Here is a 20,944-nt window from a genome sequence, read left to right on the forward strand (position 1 = left end):
AGAACTAACTACATTTACAGAACTATTTATAACTGTTGAAAAATGTGAAAAAGAAAAAACTAAATGTCCAATAAAGGAAAACTGATTAAATACATGATGGGACATACATAAAATAATATATTCTTTTGTCATTGACAATGCATGAAATGTTTATGACTAGTTTTGAAAGATGACCATCACATGAAAAAAGCAGGGTATAAAGACATAATTTTAAAAAATAATATATATGTGCACACAAATATGGATGAATCTATGTGCCATGTTTGTGTATTCAAGGGGGGCTTTTTAAAAAACTATGAAATGGCCCTGGCCAGTTTAGTTCAGCGGTTAGAGCGTCGGCCTGAGGTCCTGAGAGACCCGGGTTCGGTTCCCACTAAGGGCGCGTACCTCAGTTGCAGTTTGTCCCCGGCCCTGGTTGGTTGTGCGGGTGGCAGCCACTTGATGTGTTCTTTTCACATCGATGTTTCTCTCTCTCTCTCCCTCCCACTCTACCTGAACAAAAAATGGAAAAATGTCCTCGGGTGAGGATAAAAAATAAATAAATAAATAAATATAAATAAATAAATAACTATGAAATGCTTCCCGAATCTTCGTGTCATTCTTGCGCAGGGGGCCATACTAATCTTCTCTGTATCAGTCCAATTTTAGTATATGTGCTGCTGAAGTGAGCACAAGGGAGGCTTTATATTTGCACTAAAAATAATTCTTTTTTTTTTTTCTGCCCAGCCGGTATGGTTCAGTGGTTAAGCATCGACCCATGCACCAAGAGGTTGCCAGTGCGATTCCCAGTCAGGGCACATGCCCAGGTTGTGGGCCCAATCTCCAGTGGGGGGCATGCAGGAGACGGCCAATCGATGTTCTCTCTCATCAATGTTTCTGTCTCTCTCTCCCTCTCCTTTCCTCTCTCTCTAAAATCAATAAAGAAAAAAAAAAAAAAAAAAAGAGCCCTGGCCGGTTTGACTTAGCTATTAGAGCGTCAGCCCATGGACTAGAGTCCCAGGTTCCATTTCTGCTAAAGGCACGTACCTCCATTGCAGTTTGTCCCCAACCCTGGTTGGGATCATGTGGGTGGCAAGTACTTGATGTTTCTCTCTCTCCTTCCCTCTCTTCTTCTAGCTCTATCTGAAGATAAATACAAAAATGTCCTCGGGTGAGGATAAGAAAGAAATAATTCTTTTTTTTTTCTTCATTGATTTTAGAGAAAGAGAAGGGAAGAGGGAGAGAGACATTGATGACAGAGAATATCAATCAGCTACCTCCTGCATGCCCCGCACTGGGGATTGGGCCCACAACCTGGGCATGTGCCCTGACGGGGAACTGAACGGGCAGCCTCTTGGTGTATGGGTCGATGCTCAATCACACCAGTTGGGCTGGAAATAATTCTTAAAGGACACAAATCCAGGTCTAATAGTAGTTGTCTGTGGGTATTAGGATTATGGGAGTTTTCCTGCCTTAGTTTTTGATCTTTAATTGAAAAAGACTTCAATGGTTTACATAAAAATAAGTAAAATAAAAAGTAAAAGTTCAAGCCAATTTTTTACACCCGGTGTGGGTCAGTTGGATGGAGGATCATCTCAAAAAGCAAAAGGTGGTGGTTTCAATTACTGGTCGGGGCACCTACCCAGGTTGAAGGTGGGGTTTTTGTTTTTTTTTAAATACATTTACATTGTTTTTTTTCTTCTTCTTCTTTATTGATTTTTAGAGAGAGAGGAAAGGAGAGGGAGAGATAGACAAAAACACTGATGAGAGAGAACATGACTCCTGCATGTCCCTCGCTGGGGATTGGATCCACAACCTGGGCATGTGCCCTGACCGGGAATCAAACTGGTGACCTCCTGGTGCATGGGTCGATGCTCAACCATTGAGCCACACCAGCTGGGAGATGGTGAGTTTTTTTGTATAGCTCTGCCATATAGCTGTAAGCTGCCTGCTCAGGGAAGGAAACCCGTGGAGGACACCTTGCCCAGGCCACACTCTGCCCAGAGTAGGATCAGACGTGAAGGCCAGAGTCCAAGACCTTGAGCTCTAGAAGGAGGCTGAGCTCGAGACCTAGCAGATAGGTGCCTGACCAGGGACAGAAGGGCCCAGCCCTGGCCACACTACCTTCACCAGCTCAAAAGGAAACCGCTCATGGAAGATGCGATTGATTCGGGCGCCCCCAGAGAGTTCCAGCGTGTCCACTTGGTCTCCAGAGCCCTCAATTCTCTTTTCGAAGTCCACACCAAACTGCTGTACCATCCTAAGAGGAAAAGGAAAACCCAAACATTAAGTGGAGATTTCAACAAAGCTCCAGTGTTATGTCCTGAGTCAAGCTATGGTTCAGTTTCCTTTCCTTTCCTTTTTTTTTTTTTTGCTAATCCTCACCAAAGGATGGATATTTTCCTATTGATTTTTAGATAGAGTGGAAGGGAGGGAGGGAGGATGAGGGAGAGAGAGAGAAAGAAACATTGACCTGAAAGAGACACATCAATTGGTTGCTGCTCCCACACAACCCTGACTGAGGCTGGCGCTCAAACTTACAACCCAGGTACATGCCCTTGACCAGAAATTGAACCCACAACCCTTCAGTTCATGGGCAAACACTCTAATCGTTGAGCCAAACTGGCCAGAGCTCCTCTTTTCTTCTTTTTTAACTTTTTTTTTCTTTATTGACTTTTAGAGAGAGAGAAAGGGAGAGGGAGAGAGAGACAGAAACATCGATGAAAGAGAACATCGACTGGCCACCTCCTGCATGCCTCCCACTGGGGATCTGGCCCACAACCTGGGCAAGTGCCCTGACCAGGAATCGAACTGGTGATCTCTTGGTTCATGGGTCAACGCTCAACTACTGCGCCACATGGCTGGGCCTCTTTTCATTTTTTAGCAGCAAAATCTATGTGTAGGTCAAAACAAATAAACAAAATTCAGGAGCTGTAGGTGGCAAGCAGTCACTGCATGCCAGGCCCACTCTACAGGCCCATGATGATCATTCGCTGAACTAAAGGAGGTCCAGATACTACTCCACTTTGCAGATAACAAGAGTGAAGTTCAGGAGTCACAGCTTAGCAACTTCACCTCTGCCCTGAAGCTTGGCTTAATTCAACAGGACCATAGAGTGAAAAGATAGTCACTCCACACCGTTCAGGTGGCTTCCTCTGGTTTCCACCACCTTCCAGCACATTTGGGTTAGTACCCCATCACTACAGGCTGAGGCCTTGAAGGGATGGCTTCGATCCTCCGAATCTCAGTTTCTTCATTTGCAAAGTGGGTTGATTGTACTAGCACCTCCACAGAAGGTCAATGTGAGGATTCAGGGAGTTTTTAGATTTCATCAACTCTAAGAAGTCATTGATCCTAAAATGCACCATTAGTTTACACACACACACACACACACACACACACACACACACAATGCTGTCAATTCATGGTAATTCACCTAAAACTTCTGAATTCAGAGAAGTCAAAATGTCACATAACTGACAAAATGTGATACCATGAGTGGACCCTTAGAACCCAGCCCAGCCCTCACAAAGTGTCTAAATGTTGCTAATTAACACTGTGACAAGGTGAGCAGAAAAGAAGATCTAAGATACTCACTAGTGTCTTGGTTTACCTTAGCATGTCTCATTGCTTCCCCCAGTGCCCGGTACTGTCTGCCTTAATCATTTCCTCATTTCTGCCCCCAGAATTCTAGCTCTATTCAAGTGCAGGCAAACCTTGGAGATACTGCAGGTTCGATTCCAGACCACCACAATAAAGCAAATATCACAATAAAGCTAGTGATGATTTTCTGTGTGCATATAAGTTATTTTTACACTCTACTGCAATCTATTAAGAGTTCCAATAGCATTATGTTTAAAAAGAAAAAATGTACATGCCTTGCCCTGGCTGGTTTGGCTCAGCGTTAGAGCATTGGCCCGCAGACCAGAGAGGCTTGGGTTCGGTTCCCACTAAGGGCATGTACCTCAGTTGCAGTTTGTTCCCGGTCCCAGTTGGGGTCGTGTGGGTGGCAACCACTCGATAAGTCTCTCTCACGTCGATGTTTCTTTCTCTCTCTCTCTCTCTCTCTCTCTCTCTTTCTCTCTCCCCTTCTTCCTCCCACTCTATCTCAAGATAAATGCAAAAAAAAAAAAAAAAAAGAGACAGAGAGAATAAAAAAAATAAGGATAATTTTTACAACAAAAGGGCACATACCTAGGTTTCAAGGGCACGTACAGGAGACAACTGATCAATGATTCTCTCTCACATTTATCTTCTTCCTTCGTTGTTTTTCTTTGTTTCTTTCTTTCTCTCTCTCTCCCTCCCTTTCTCCACCTCTCCCCATCTCTCCCCCTTCTTCTGTCTCTAAAATATCAATAAAAACATACCCTCAGGTGAGGATTAAAGAACAAAAACAAAACTTTAGCCCTGGCTGGTTTGGCTTAGCGATTAGAGCTTTGGCCCTCCGACCTAAGGGTTCAATTCCTGGTCAAGTGCACATACCTGGGTTGCAGGTTCCATCCCCGGTCCCAGTCAGGGGCATGTGGGAGGCAATCAATCAATGTGTCTCACATTGGTGTTTTTCTCTCCCTCCCTCCCTCCCTCCCTTCCATTCTATCTAAAAATCAATGGGAAAATGTCAAGTGAGGATTAACAAAAACAAAAATAAAACTTCATTGCTAAAAAATGCTAATCATCATCTGAGCCTATTGGAAAAATGGTACTGATAGACTTGCAAGACACAGGGGTGCCACAAACCTTAATTTGTAAAAAATGCAGTACCTGCAAAATGAAATAAAACAAGGTATGCATGTATTGTGTGGAGTTTCCCACCCTGTGCCTGTAGTAGGGAGCCCAAAGTGCTATAGCAGAGAGAAGTCCAGCTCTTATGAACAAATACAGGAGATACCAGGGTACTGCAGGGCTGGCCATGATGAAGAGGGTTGTCCTTCCACAGCTGGGATGACAGGGGCATGCGGCACAGTGTCCCAGATCCCGAGACACTCTCTGCCCACATTAAGCAGATGGTGTGCATACTGGATTTCCTTCCCAGAGACACACACAAAAAGGCCTATGTTCATGCCACACACAGAGTGCAGACCTTGAATGGTGAGCCAAACCCCAAGGCCAAGATCGTAAAAGGCATAGTAACACTGTAAGAGCAGCAGAGTGATTCAGGGCCAGGATGGAGACTCCAGCCACCTGCCACCAGCCTCAGAAGGGAAAAGATATAGCACCTGTAAGTATCAATCTCCCGCCCTGGCCGGTTTGGCTCAGCGGTTAGAGCGTCCACCTGCGGTCCGGAGAGACCCGGATTCGGTTCCCGCTAAGGGCATGTACCTCAGTTGCAGTTTGTCCCCGGCCCTGGATGGTCGTGTGGGTGGCAGCCACTCGATGTGTCCCTTTCACGTCGATGTTTCTCTCTCTCTTCCTCTTTCTCCCTCCCACTCTGTCTGTACAAAAAATGGAAAAATGTCCTCGGATGAGGATTAAAAAAAAAAAAAGTATCAATCTCCCAGGGGCCCTGGAGGTCAAGTTGAACTCACAAAGCACCCTTATCAATTGTTACGACTTGAACTGTGACCCCCACATATCATGTTGATGTCCTAACCCACAGTACCTCCGAATGTAACCTTACTGGGAAACAGAGTCATTCCAGATGTAATAAGTTAAGATAAAGTTACACCGTAGGGTGGGCCCCTAAGCCAGTGCAACTAGTGAGTGTCCTTAGAAAAAGGGGAAGGTTGGATATGAATAGGGAGAAGCCATGTGAAGATGAAGGCAGAAAGTGGGAACCCCAAAGACTGCTAGCAAACCACCAAAACACCCCAGAAGGAACTAATCCTTCTGACCCTTGATATCGAACACTTGGCATCCAGAACTGTGAGACAATAAATTTCTACGGTTTAAGCCACCCAGTTAGTGGTCTTTTGTCAAAGCAACCACAGTAAATGAATACAGCAATGTCCAGAGCAGATGAGACATCTGCAGATGACCAGCAGTCATCAGAGACAAGTGGTTGTGAGTAGACAGCCCCAGTTGCATGTCTAGAGAACAGGCATTCTTCTTTCTATTTCTAGAAGTGGAGAGATCCAGGTGCAAAACACAAAAACTGAGGAAGGAGAGCAAGTGTGAAAAAGGCCTCCATCCTCTCTGCCTGGGTAAAGAACCTGCCAGAGGCTTTAAAATAATCTGCATTGCCCTGGCTGGTTTTGCTCAGTGGTTAGAGCATCGGCCCATGGACCAAAGGACTGCAGGTTCAATTCCCAGTCAAGGGCATGTACCTCAGTTGCAGGTTCAAACCCTGGCCCCAGTCGGGTAGTGCAGGAAGCAACCAATCGATGTGTCTCTTTCACATTGATGTTTCTCTCTCTCTCTCTTCCTCTCTATCTAAAAATCAACGGAGCCCTGGCCGGTTTGGCTCAGCAGTTAGAGTGTCGGCCTGCAGTCTGGAGAGACCTGGGTTCAGTTCCCGCTAAGGGCACGTACCTCAGTTGCAGTTTGTCCCCAGCCCTGGTTGGGTCGTGTGGGTGGCGACCACTCGATGTGTCCCTTTCACGTCGATGTTTCTCTCTCTCTTTCTCCCTCCCACTCTATCTGAACAAAATATCAAAAAATGTCCTAGGGCGAGGATAAAAAAATAAACAAATAAATAAATAAGTAAATATCAACGGAAAAATATCCTTGGGTGAGAATTAGCAACAACAAAAAAGATGTGCATGCTTATCACAGGATGGAGCTGGCAGGTAAAGGCAGTGTAGAAGCTGTGCAGGGGAGGGGGGCAGATACAGAACAACTGATCATAACAATGGTGATAAATGTAAAAACAGCTTTTCTGACACTGGCTTTCCATGAGCCACATACTGCATGTGCCTGTACATGACCTGCAGACTTGCAGACATGGGTGCGAATAATACCTCTCTGGAGACTGTGTAATATCAATTCAAACTTAAGTGTCCCTCAACCTAGCCACCCCATGTTTAGGAATGCCCTGCAGAAATCCTTGCATGCGTACTCAAATGATGAATTTAAGAAGCATCTGATGAAGCAAAAATTACCCAAATGTCTCCTATGGGTATTGGGTCACAAGGATAACCTGTAGGGTAGGTCAGGTGGCCACGAGAAATAGAAGACTCTCAATGATGCGCAGCCCCCTGTTCTTATTCTCATGTAAGGCAACAACCTGATGATGGGGACCAGGGTGCAGAGGAGGGAAAGTTTTCATAGTTGGTCTCTTTACATCATTTTTATAATAAAGGCTGAGAAGGAAGTCATGCAACAAGCTGTTACCACAAAGGGATTACCATTAATGGTAGAGGAAGGAGCAGGGGCCGCTGCTTGTCTGTGTGGCCTGCAGCCCGTAGGAGGAGCTGGGACCTGTGGATAAGATGCTAAAGAAAGACCCAGTCCTCCTGGGGGGCTGCAGATGACAGTAGTGCACCTCCACAGTGATGGCAAAACCAGCTGCAGGCCCTGCAGGGCACTGGTGAAAAATGACTTAACGTGCTAAACCCTGGCCCCACTCCTGAGGAGCTTCTAGAGCAGCATTAAGCAGCATTTCCACAAGTTCTACAAAAGCCACATGAGATGACAGCTGCTGCCATTTTCATCTAGGGGCAAGGAATGCAAGGTTCCTAGAGGCATGGTCTAGCAGACCCAGGCTTACCTCCAGGTTGCAGCACATGCTAGATCAAACCTTCTCTTCAAGTCTACAAAGTATCAGTGTTTGCTCTGTAGAAAGCTTTGCAGAATGCAGTTAAGCTTGTCTGAGCATAAAAGTAATCTCATCCTGATCCCATCACCATGCATTGCCGCATGGCCGAGAGGGTGAGGGACATCAGACCTATGATGACCATGGGGAGAGTGTCCTCTGGTGTGCCTATAGGAGGAGTCTTGTGCATGCCACATGAGCTGACAGGTAGTTTCTGGAACCTACTCTAGCCAAGTTCTTAGAACGCTTAGGGTCCCTAGCAGGGCAGAAACCGAGAGTGCAGGGGCAGGAAGAGCCCCAAGTGAGAACCTAGATGGCAGGGCACACCTGCACCCCTGTCTCTCAGCTGCACAGCTGCAGCAAGTCTCCTAGGGTTCTGAGCTGGACTCAAGAGTCAGGGTAAGGATTCAGAGAGACCAACCAGAAACAGCTAACACAGTGTCAAGCTCCCACCCCACTCCATGTCTGTCCTCCCTGCAACAGCCAGAGGGCGCCTGTGAGCACCTGAATCAGCCTATGCCCATTGTCCGCTCAGAACCAAGAATGGCTCCCACCATACTCAGAGCAAGAGCCTAAGTCCTTCTCATAGTCTGAAAGGCCCTGCACACTCCACCCCCACCTCTTCCCACTCTCCTTCACTCACTCTGCTTCAGCCACATGGACCTCCACCATGCTGGACATAGTCCTGCCTCAGGGCCTTTACAATGGTTGGAACCCATCCGGGGCTCTATGTGGCTCCCTCTCTCACTTCTCCAGGTGTTTTCCTGACTCTATTTCAGAGAGGCCTTCTTCACCACTCTATTTTAAGTGGTAGACCATGCCACCCTGGTACTCTCTAGCTCCCTTCCCCACTTTAATGTCTTCACCATTTTGCACACTATACATTTTATTAACTTATTTTGTCTCATCTCTCCCCACTTCTGAACACATGAGGCAGGAATGAGCGTCTGCTCCATTCACTGCGGTGACCCTTGGGAAATGTTTGTCGACTGAACAGATGGATGAATGAGGATCAGTGCCCAGCCTAGATCTGGAACCCTGTGGCTGGGTGTAGGCCTCAGTGAGCTGGGTTTTGGGGTTGGGGAAGGACACACGTACTGCAGCAGGGCTTTGGTTTTACGTGTAGGGTCGTCAGGCCGGAAGTTCTTGTATTCCTCCACCTCCTTTTCCAGGGACAGCAGCTGGCTCTGCAGCTTGCTGCGCAAGGTTGGCAGTGACTCCCTGATGTGGTTGGTCAGTTGCTGCAACAGAGAGACCAGAGGTCAGAGGTCAGTGCAGGCAAAAAAAAAGGTCATTTGTGATGTTGCCTGGGCCCACAACACTCCTCAGGCTCAAGAGAAAGAAACAGAACATCAGCTGGAGTCACACTTGTGCATGGAACAAGAAGCTGAGAACAGCCCATGGGCCTTTGTAGGACAGATCAATCAGGGTGTCTACACCATGGAGCACACGCAACAGTGTACAAGGACACGTGTGCTAATCCAGAACAGCCTCCCGTAAGTGCTGCTCAGTGAAAAGCTCAGGAGGCCACCACAGGACCATGGACTGAATGACCGACGGCTGGGTGACAGACAGTATATGTGGATGACAGGACAATGGAGAGATATACAGACACAAGGATGTGCCCTACAAAAAAATGTATGAAACATATGTATTAAGTGCTCCCTTCTGAGAAAGACAAGGAGAAAGTAAGAACATGTTTTCATTTGCAGGAATAGAGAAAAGGAAGATTCACAAGAAACAAATGTGAAAGAAACGGGCAGAAAGGTGGGCAGGAAGGGGACCTTTCATTGCAGCCCTCTTTCTCTCTACTATTCTACTTTTGGATCATGTGGATTTGTTCATTATTCATACATTTTAAAAGGAAGCAGCAGTGCATAAAAGTATAGGGGATGAGTCTCAAGATATGTTGTCAGAGAAAAAGCCAGATACAGAGTAGTGGGTAAATATCTTACTGTTCAGGTGGCAAAAAGAAAGAAGAAAAAAAGGAAGGGAAGGTAAAGAAAGGAAGGAGGGAGGGAGGAAGGAGGGCGAGACAAACACATTAGCCCTCTAGGCTCTGAGTGTCTCTAGAAGGAAGCCCAGGAAATGATGAGCCTGGCCACCTCCTCATGGGATAGGAAGAAATGGAACATTCTTTTCTGGTTTACTATTATAAGGGAGAGAGGATTCAAGAGATAAAAGAGAGAGAGAGAGAGAGAAAGGAAGGGCAGGGAAGAAGGGAAGGAAGGATGGACAACAAAACTGGGGACAGGGCAGGGAGGGAGGGGGAGGGGGGAATCAGTGGGGGGAAAAGGAGAAACATCTGTAACAAAAATTAATTAATAAAAAAATAAATAAAAATAAAAACACCTATACTTTCAAAAAAAAAAAAAAAAAAGAGGGGAAGGAAGGGAGGCTGGTTGGGGAGAAGGGCAAACAAAAGCCATAAAATCAGCGAACACCCCAGAAGTGAAAAGTGGCATTTTGTTTCCATCTGTCCTACAATAGAAAAGAAGTTACAAAATGTCTATCAAGCTAAACACATGGGGTGAAGGAGCATCACACTCTGTAGCATGAATCTGTGACCAGGGGCCCTACCCATGGCCCCTCTGTGGGAGGGGCTGGTCTCTAAGGGTGAGCTACATGCTCTGCAGACCACTCACTCTGGTCTCCGACAGCATCCTACAACATTAGAACAGTTCCATGTAACTCATGGGAAGACAGAGGGGCAAGGGAACCACAGTCCCAGGAAGCATCTGATGTAGAGCCAGGCCCTCAGGAGGCCAGCTGGACTGCTGGCTCTCAGGAGGCCCCAGCAGCCTGCAGGGTAGTTTTACTTCCCTTCCTGATCCTCCAGCCCTCTGCCCAGGCAGACCCACTTCCTTTCCTGGAGGGCCCCTTCCTTTAGACACTTCCTTCCCTTTTTGCTCACTTGAGCTATTATCTCTGCCTTCCTGCTATGTGCCCACTCTCTTCCTGGTCCCCATCACTACCTAACACTTGATTGAGCATGTGCAACTGCACAAAACCACTGACATACCTGATTCAGAGTCTTCTGCAGGTGTGGGGTGCCCATGCGATCAGCCATGTGCCGGTAGGCTGGGTGGGAGAGAAAGAACTTCCTCTCGGCCCCCAGTGCTGCACGAATGTCTTTCTTGCCCTCTATGTCCTTCTGGCTTCGGTTCACCACACCAATGTAGCCTGCAGGGAGAGAGGGTCAGGGCAGAGCCACTGCCAGGCGAGCCAAGGTGCCCAGATGCCTACAGTAGCCCAGGCACAGAGCTAAGCAAGGTGCAGGTGAATATGTGGATTCTGTCCTAAAAATCACTGACAGAATGGGTTACAAGCTATACACGTTACTTAAAAACAACACAGAGAATGCAAACAAAGAGTGCAGTCCTGAAAAGCAACACAAGCATTTGGAAGGAGAGATTGCTTCCAGCCTGGTGTGAGGGGGGAGGATAGAGATAAGCTTTAAAGAAGGTGAAATCCACGAGTTGAGCTTTAAAGACAGGTAAGAAAAAAATCTCAATAAAAAGAGCAATTTGGGGGCAGCTAATATTGCCAGACATTAAAATCTATTCTAGCCCTGGCCGGTGTGGCTCAGTTGGTTGGGTGTCGTCCCATGCACAGAAAGGTTGCCGGTTCCATTTTCGGTCACAGCACATCTCCAGATTGGGGGCTCAATCTCAGGTAGGTGCTGTGTAGGAGACAGCCAATCGATGTTTCACTCTCACATCAATGTCCCCCCCACCCCAACACTTTAAAAACCAATTTTTAAAAATCTTTAAAAAGAAAGTCAGTCTCGCCCTGGCCGGTTTGGCTCAGCGGTTAGAGCGTCGGCCTGTGGTCCGGAGAGACCCGGGTTCGGTTCCCGCTAAGGGCACGTACTTCGGTTGCAGTTTGTCCCCGGCCCTGGTTGGTCGTGCAGGTGACAGCCACTCGATGTGTCCCTTCACGTCGATGTTTCTCACTCTCTCTCCCTTCCTCTCTCTCCCTCCCACTCTATCTGTACAAAAAATGGAAAAATATCCTCGGATGAGGATTAAAAAAAAAAAAGAAAGTCAGTCTCTTTTTTCCTATTCCAAAGGTATTATATACTGGAAATGGATGGGTATATTGGGTAGAGCAAGTATGCCCAGAGAGATGAATGGAATAGAAAGTCCTAAACCATACCCAGGAGCAGGTGGGAACTAAATGCTATCACTTCAAACTCAGTGCGAGGAAAGCTGGATTATTCAATGGTCACTGTTGTCAAAGTCAGGTGCCTACCAAAATTAATTCTTGAGGGATCATTGATTTACACATAAAATATGAAATTATAGAAGTACTTGAAGAAAACATGGATGAGCTTTAAAAATAAATGTATTTATGCAAAAATTTTATGAATGAAACCTAAGAAAGGGTTAACTGTGAGTACACGAGAAATGGGACTTGTGGGAGGGGACTGAGAGACAGTCTCCTCAATTAAGAGCCTTCAGTATCATTTTGGAATTTTCCAAACATGAGAAATTTTTTTAGAATAATAATGCTAGTGTGGAAAAAAGATTTGCAATATTTGGAAATAAAGAGTTGATAGAGAAAAACATAAAGAAAGAGGAGAAAAAAGAGTAAGGAAGGGGGATGGTATTAAAAAAGACAGAATAGCTGAGAGCCCCTGAGCATGGACACAAGGCAGTGAACAATATGGGTGTTGTGGGAATTAAGAACTTAGTCTAGTGGTCAACAAATGGTAGGTGCTCAATAAACAGAGGTGGTTATTCATTGCTATTAATATAATTAAAGTTGGAAAAGGGGGCTGCAGATAGGTGGCAAAAGACCTGAAGTGATAAACATATATATTTATCCCCATTCTCTTGGCAGTGAGGATCTTTCAACGTTTCTCTTGGGGAGAAGGGGCGTGACACCTGCTGAGTCTTATACAGACCTGATTTCTGTACTCTCCACATCTTTCATTATGTGCATTTTACAGATGAGGGAATCAAGGCAGGCCAAGGTAAGGTTACTTACAAAGGTCTCAGAGAGGATTAGTAGGAGAACACAGATCCGCGGGAAGCACAAAGTCTCTATCATTCCTATCATCGTAAGCAGAAGGAAGCAGTAGGGGGTAGAGAGAGGAGTCTGGTTTGGGTTTTGGTTCCTCTAAAGGTGCTGTGGTTCTGAGTCTGTCATACGCCAAGAAAAAGGATCCAACTGGAGGGATTCTGAAAGCTGAGAGGCAAGAGGAGAAAACTGAGAGAGCCTGAGGTCTTAAGTCAGAAGTCACAGCGTGTAAGTGAGTGAAAACAGGAAGAGCCACTTTCTTGGAAACAGACAGAAAGGCAGAGGGGAGACATAGACAACAGCGAGTGGGGAGGAAAGAAGGTGAGGAGGTCCATGTCATCCAGCCACTAGGTAGCATTGCTGAGCACAGCTATTGTCCCTTGGAGTCTAAGATGGTGGTCCAACATGCACAAGGGAGCTTGGGGCTGAGCTGCCGGTGGAGGGCGCAGGGACAGATAGGACCTGCTTCCCTCTTCAGCACTGACCCTTCCTTCCTAAACCTTGGACATGGATTTGCTCTTCAGTCTCTGATCCTCACAGTCAAACAGGGTTTTAGGTTTTGCTGCTGACCACGCTCGGTCTTTATCCAGGGCCACCTCTCATCACTCAATGTCTCAGCAGTGCTGGGGGAAGGTGGAAACCAAGGTCTGAATGTTTCCCCCATGGCTATCCCACACATCAAGGAGGGAAACCCTGGGGACAAAAGACAAGATCTCGACAAGGTGCAAGAGCCAGAAGGTGCCCACAGCTGAGAGCTGATCCCAGAGGGAAGGAATGGAAAAGACAGCAAAGTAATTAGGGAAGAAATAGCCTAAGGAAAACAAAAATCTAGATGACTAGTCAACACTGTGCCACAGGGAAAACTGGAACCAACCTAAGTGTTCAACAAATGGAGAATGAGTAACAAATGGCCCATACACTCCCATACAAGGGACTCCATGGTACTTTTTGAAGCCATCTTGAAAAATATATGCCTGCTGTGAGGAAATGTTTTGCTATTTTGCTACGTGAAATGGAAAATCAGGTCACAAAGCAGCATGGCACTGGAGGGCTAGCTCTGCCACTTGCTAGTTGTGTAAGCTGGGGCAAGGGATTTCGCCTCTCTGTGGCTCAGATTCTTCATCCATAAAATGAGGACGAGAACAGAGCCACCATATTGGTTGTTATCAGAATTAAGTGGGCTCTTATACATCAAGAGCTCAGAACAATGTCTGGTACATAACAGACATATAATAAATGTTTACTACTAATTTTTTGGAAATAAAAATACTTAGGTTACTCCTATCAGAGGATCTGAACCTAAAACTGAGTCTAGTCAGGCATCTGTCTAGATCTAATTACCGTTTACAGGAAACTAACTACCATTGGCCAAATCCTGAGTGTAGGACATGATCTGGTTTCTTCCACAAATGAATGTTAAAGAAAAAACAAAGGGGCTGGGAGGGGGGGCTGTTAAAACAGAAACTTGGGTTTTATGTGTAAAATAATATGATGCTGGGAAGGGTGGGGGAGGAGGGTGTCAATGGGGGAAAAAGGAGAAATATCTGTAACAAAAATAAATAAATAAAATGATATGATGCCTAAGACTGCTTTATAATCCCCCAGGAAGAAAATGAAAACAGAAGGCAAGGACATGAGGGAGATTCAAGACTAGCTGTGAGTTGATAATCACTGAGGCTGTGGGTCCATTCTATTGTCAAGAATGTTTGAAAATGTTCATAACAAAAAGTAAGTATAAAAATTAATAAAAGTTACAAATTCTTGGAATCTTTTTTGGAAGATAGCCACAAAGTGTTAACTAGTGGCTATCTGGGGGGATTAGGCTAGGGATGATTTTAGTTTGATTTTAGTTTCTTCTTTCTACATAGTTGACTCTTGAACAATGCGAAGGTCAAGAGTGCAGACCTCCAGTTCAGTTGAAAATCCACATATAACTACAGCCAGCTCTCCACATGTGTGGATTCCCAATGGGAGTCAACCCTTGAACAACATGGGTCTGTACCGTGCAGGTCAGTGTAAAAATCCATATATACTGGATCTACGCAGTTCAAACCCATGTTATTCAAGGGTATTTGTTTTCTTATGGTTGCCCAAATGAGCAGGTTTGTTAAGTGAGTAACTGAAAATTGAATGTATATAAACAGAAGAAAAAGATACATATGTTCACTTGGAAAAAGAAGTCAGAAGGGTTTATGGTGGAACAGAAAAGCAGTGACTTCTGGACAGTGGGGAAACAGGTGATAGGTGAATGTATTTGGGAGCATTTGCTGAGAATGAGAACAACAAAACAAACTTTGTTTTAAAAAAGCAGGGGTGCACCAGCTCTCCTGCTCTGCTCCACCCGTCTTTCGTGCCCTCCCTTGACCCTGTGGCCCTCCAGACCTCCCCTCCCCTGGCCCTATGCTCCCATTGTCCAACCCCATGGCTCCCAGCTTTCCAGCCAACCACACCTCTTCTCAAGGGGAGCAGCTTGTTCTCCAGGACATCCCTGGCATCGGTGCCCTCATCCATCAGGTCAAGCTTGGTGATGACGCCAATGGTCCGCAGGCCTAAAAGAGCCCAGAGGTCAAAGGCAGTATTAGGAAGAAGCCCTAGGCCACCACGAGTCCAAATGGGCACCCCCATGCTGTATGACCTGGGACAAAACCACAATGTCACCTACCCGGACTTTAGTTTCCCTCATGTGAAATGAATATGGCAACAGCATCAATCTCAGGGAGTTGACCATAAGAATAAACCTGGCATGTGGCAAATGTTCAATCAATAAATGCTGGCCACCGTCATTGTCATTTGTATGATCAGTGACCTTGTCTTGCTGCTATAGCATCAGAGGAAATCTCACTGAACTCCCAGGTCAGAGGCGCCATGCTATATGTTCTCTGCATGCAAAGTCTCAACACAATATGAAAACTAAGGCTACTGTTTCTAGGGTAACCTTTCACCGGAATGGCCAAAATTCCACTCTAGAAGCCACCTATTGAATTCTGCCTCTCTCCAGGTCACCTAGAACCAAAAGGAACATCCTGATAAAGCCTGAAACCTGCCAATCAACCCCTCCTGCCACTGCCCGTGGCCACTTCTGTGCCAACTATGTGTGTGTATGACAGGGGCACTAATGTGGGCATCTAGGGGGTGACAGCATGCCCTTCCTAGGACCCCTGCCTGTGCCCATTCTGCTGTGAGATTGTGAGCTGGCATCAGAGGGCATCTTCAGAGAGCAAAGGGACCACAGCTATGAATATGAACAAAGCTCATGCCTGGTCTGGAGAAGAGGACCAGAGCAAGGTAGAGAGATGTGATGGGGAAGGGGATCTAGGGGCGTCGGAAACATCAAATGTCACTAAACCTTTGTTTATTAAAGACCTGAAACAGCCCTGGCCAGTGTGGCTCAGCGAATAGAGTGTTGGCCTGCAGACCAAAGGGTCACAGGTTCAATTCCCAGTCAAGGGCTCGTACCTGAGTTGCAGGTTCGATCCCAGCCTCGGTCAGGGTCATGCAGGAGGCAACCAACGATGTGTCTCTATCATATCGATGTTTCTCTCTCTCTCTCTTTCTCTCCCCCTCCTTCCCTTCACTGTATTTAAAAATCAATGAAAGATTACCCTCAGATGAGGATTAACAAACAAACAAAAAAAGACCTGAAACAACCCAACTATGCTAGAACAAAACAAAGGCAACAATGGGGCACCCAGCAGATGGCTATGTACATCCCTATGGTAATAGGGAAACACACACACACATCACAGAAAAATAAGTCAAGATCTTCCTGTTTTTATTTTATTTTATTTTTTTGTATCCTCACCTGAGGACATTTTTCAATATTTTATTCAGTTAGAGTGGGAGGGAGAGAGAGAGAGAGAGAGAAACATCGACGTGAAAGGGACACATCGAGTGGTCACCACCCACACGACCCAACCAGGGCCGGGGACAAACTGCAACCGAGGTAGGTGCCCTTAGCAGGAACTGAACCCGAGTCTCTCCAGACCGCCGGCCGACGCTCTAACCGCTGAGCCAAACTGGCCAGGGCAACCTTCTCGTTTTTAAAATGCGAGTTTAGCCCTGACCAGGTAGTTCAGTTGGTTAGGCGTCATCACGATATGCCAAAGTTGCAGGTTTGATCCCTGGTCAGAGCACATACAAGAATCAATCAATGAGCTCAGTGGATTGAGCGTCATCCCATGGACTGAGAGGTCCCAATTCAATTCCAGATCAGAGCACATACCAGGGCTGTGGGTTCTATCCCTAGTAGAGGGCGTGCAGGAGGCAGCCAATAGATGTTTCTCTCTCACATCAATGTTTCTATCTCTCTCTCCCTTCTTTCTCTAAAAAAAACCAACAAAAACATATTTTTTTTTAAAAAAGGAATGAATGCATAAGTAAGTGGAACAACAAACTGATATTTCCTTCTCTCCCTCTCTCTCAAAAACTAAAATTAAATAAATAAATAAAAAATGTGAGTTTAGCCCTCGCTGGTTTTGCTTAGCAGTTAGAGCGTCGGCCCATGGACCAAAGAGTTTTGCGTTCGATTCCTGTCAAGGGCACATACATACCCTGGTTGAGGTTTGGTTCCTGGCCCTCGTTGGGGTTGTGCAGGAGGCGACCAATCAATGTCTCTCTCTCTCACGTTGATATTTCTCTCTCTCTCTTTCACTCTATCTGAAGATAAATGGAAAATTATCCTCAAGTGAGGATTTTAAAAAAAAATGTGAGTTTACATGGAAGAACAAACTCAGAAAGAATATCTACCAAATGTGGCTACCAATAGTATCTCTACAGGGAAGAGGAGCTGTTACTTTTTAGGTTCTATATTTCACAATGGTGACATTTTTTGCGTAAAAATTACGAATACTTTCAAAGGCAGAAAAATACTTCTTTTAAGGCAGAATGCCAGCATCAAGTTCACAAATGATGCCTGATTGTATTCAAATTTTCTCACCATGTGATCAAGCCTCTGTAAAATCTTTGTCACAGTCACACCCCATCTTGTGGGACCAGAGTGGGGGGGACAAGGATGCTGTGGGGACTGTGGGCAGGGGCAGCCCCTCCTGAGAAAGCATACCTGGAATGACCTTAAGGAGGAGCTTGCAGCCTATCCACCACGGGACAAAGATGCTCAGCGAACAGCCCTGGACTTTGAGGAGCCAGTAGTCCAGGGTGGGAAAGAGCCATCAGCAGCCACCCACAGCAAACCACCAACCCTGGCTTGACTCAGGGCTGGAAACCAGGGAGCATGAGCTTCAGAGCCTGTCTCTCCGACTCCCTCCAAATCATTATGGAATCATGTAGTTGGAGGTCATTTTGAAAAATATGTTTCGGTGTGTGACATACTCTGCTAAACCTCCAATATTCTCAGAATACAGCCAGATTCTCAAGGCTGCCCACAAGGTCCACCTAGCACTGGCTCCAGCCCTGCCCTCACCTCCCCTGGCCTTCCTTGAGCTGGCTCTGCCAGCCATATTAGCCTCCTCGCTGTGCCTTGGGCAACCCAGGCTCAAATCACACCCAGACGAGTTAGCATCTACTGTCCATTTTCCTGGATTTTTGCCTCTTTTTATTATTTCTAGTCTTGCCTAGAACCTCACATCTTTAGAGGCTCCTGATCTCTTCCCACCCCAGCCACTTTCAAAGGGTTCTATCTTCTTCCAGTGCTTACCTCTACCAGAAATTATCCTACTTGCTTATTTCCTTGCTGGATTCTGTCACCCCCGTCAGAATGAATATCAGCTCCCCAATGGCAGGGACCCTGTCAATTTTGTCCTCTGCAAGATTCCCAAGGTCAAAACAGAGCCTGGCATACACTAGGTGCTTAACTTTTACTGAACAAATGACGACTGCAAAAATTTGACCCGGAATGCCCTGAGCCAGAGATGCCAGTTTCCCACTACCAACTGCCCCAACTTGAATTAATGACTGCTTCATTAATTCATTCTTTCACCTCCCATGCCTGGCCCCTGAACAGTTATAGAGGCATCCCCAGTACTCTCAGCAACTTTACAGGTTGGAATTGATGCTCCCATTTGGACTTAGAAAGGGGACCAACCCTTGGGAGGGTAATTTCTAGAGATGGGGTTTGGACTTGCATCTGTGCCCTGGGAAGACTGGGCTCTTCCCACTTCCCTACACTAGCTTTTAGCATAAGAGAAGTGGAGACCATTGTGTCTGAAGAATGCCCAGCTGCCACACAGTGGCCTCCTGGGGGAGGCTCTTCAGCACTTGCCGGTCCTCATGGGAAATGCTATATCCCATGAGACCTTTTTCTAGGGAGGCCATGTGCCAAAGAGAACACCAGTGACTTGGAATCAAGGATGCTGGGAAAGTTGCAATGCTCAAAGGAACCTGGAAGAAGGAGCTGTTACTATGGGGTTTCGTGGTTACCTTGTGGGTCAACCTCCTTGGCTAACTTGAGGGCATCTGAGTTGGCCAGGTCCATGTTGGCAGGGGTGACAGCGAGGATGAGGCTGCTCTCCCGGCTGATGAACTGCAGGATCATGTCTTTGATCTGGTACTCTATGTCTGGGGGTTGGTCCCCCACAGGTACCTTGGTGATGCCCGGGAGGTCGATGAGGGTCAGGTTCAACACTGGGAGGGAAACCAGAGGGAAAAGTCACCAGAGCCCAGGGAGGGGAGGCACACATAGCCACTTCAGTCACTCAGCCCATTTCCCCAAGTGCCAAGTGGTCAAGCCTCAGGAGTCCTCCTGCTGCTCCAGCTGGGTCACACCTTCTGATCCAGTAACTCCCCTTCTAGGATCCTATTGACAGACACTCTCTATCTACTTTATTTCAGTGATACAGTTGTATCTCTTTTATTTTTATCTTCAGATAGAGTAGGAGGGAGAGAGAGAGAGAGACAGAGAGAAATATTGACGTGAGAGAGACACATCGATTGGCTGCTTCCCACACAACCCCGATCAGGGACGGGGACTGAACTGCAACCGAAGTACGTGCCCTTGACCAGAATTGAACCCGGAATGTTTTGTCTGCGGACCAATACCAAGGAAACATTAAAAACAAAAAGCTGATATTCTGATAAGAAACACTTTAAGATGTATTCATACAAAAAAGGGACATAAATAATTTTTATATAGTGCTACAATTGGAGTACATATACACATGTATATATATAAATATACACATATGTTGCCCGGCGGTGTGGCTCAGTAGACTGAGCATCGTCCCATGGATTGAGAGGTCCCAGTTTGATTCCCAGTCAGGGCACACGCCCAGGTTTCAGGTTCAATCCCCAGTCGGAGGTGTGCAGGAGGCAGCCAACTGATGTTTCTTTCTCACACTGATGTTTCTATCTTTCTAAAATATCAATAAAAACATATTAAAAAATATATATAGACATATGAATATATTCACAAATACTTACATATTGCATTATCATTTGAAGCACGTGAAATATATTTGTAATATTGGGGGCTAGGGTGGGTTTTTGCTGTAAATTCCTTTGTAATTTTTTAATATGAGCCACCTATAGGCATAATTTAATCAAAAATAAAGTTTAGGCCCTGTCCAGTTTGGCTCAGCGATTGGAGCGTCGGCCTGCGGTCCAGGGAGACCCGGGTTCGGTTCCCGTTGGGGGCATATACTTCGGTTGCAGTTTGTCCCCGGCCCTGGTTGGGTCGTGCGGGTGGCAGCCACTCGATGTGTACCTTTCACGTCTATGTTTCTCTCTCTCTCTCTCTCTCTCTCTCTCTCTCTCTCCCCCTCCCCCCCACCGTCCCTCCCTCCCTCCTGCTCTATCTGAACAAAAAAAAAGAGGAAAATGTCCTCAGGTGAGGATTAAATAAATAAATAAATAAATAAATAAATAAATTTTAGAACTCATCACGAGGATCCCATACTGAGGAACCTGCTGTAATATTTCTCAAATGCGGTCTGAGTTGGCAATCCATGCTCTGGGCCAAAGGTTATAATATGAACACAGGCTGCTCTGTTTAAATGACGCAGTTTTAAAATCAGGACATCTGGCAGAGAAGTTTTTCTGATTTTCATGAGAAACTGAAAGACATGGCTGCCTTGGGCTGGTTTCACTTGTCTCTATGTGGCCACCATCACCTGGGAGCCAAGTGGTATCTGCCCTTTCAAAAGGAGCACACAAAATCGGCAGTTACAAAATTGTCATTGGGATGTAAAGTACAGCATGGGAAATGTAGTCGATAAAATATCGTCATAACTATGTATGGTGTCAGGTGGATTCTAAACTTTTGCGGAGATCACCTGAGTTATATAAATGTCTAAACAC

At 46.0% G+C, this 20,944-nt stretch overlaps 1 protein-coding gene and 1 non-coding gene across 9 annotated transcripts in view; both read right to left on the minus strand.

The window, feature by feature from the left end:
* Positions 1 to 20,944, minus strand: part of DNM2 (dynamin 2) — a 91,263-nt gene that overhangs the window by 31,249 nt on the left and 39,070 nt on the right. For all 8 annotated transcript variants that reach the window (XM_036240072.1, XM_036240071.1, XM_036240070.1 and 5 more), the window contains exons 4-8: positions 19,070 to 19,273; positions 15,145 to 15,243; positions 10,692 to 10,852; positions 8,768 to 8,910; positions 2,104 to 2,239 (exon numbers count right to left, since the gene is read on the minus strand). In XM_036240072.1, coding sequence (XP_036095965.1) covers positions 2,104 to 2,239; positions 8,768 to 8,910; positions 10,692 to 10,852; positions 15,145 to 15,243; positions 19,070 to 19,273 — 743 coding nt within the window. The remainder of the gene's footprint in view (positions 1 to 2,103; positions 2,240 to 8,767; positions 8,911 to 10,691; positions 10,853 to 15,144; positions 15,244 to 19,069; positions 19,274 to 20,944) is intronic.
* On the minus strand, positions 565 to 672 carry LOC118616597. The gene has a single exon (XR_004956593.1). It is a non-coding gene; the product is annotated as a U6 spliceosomal RNA (small nuclear RNA).

This window comes from Molossus molossus, unplaced genomic scaffold (assembly GCF_014108415.1).
Source record: "Molossus molossus isolate mMolMol1 unplaced genomic scaffold, mMolMol1.p scaffold_m16_p_4, whole genome shotgun sequence".
NCBI lineage: Eukaryota > Metazoa > Chordata > Mammalia > Chiroptera > Molossidae > Molossus > Molossus molossus.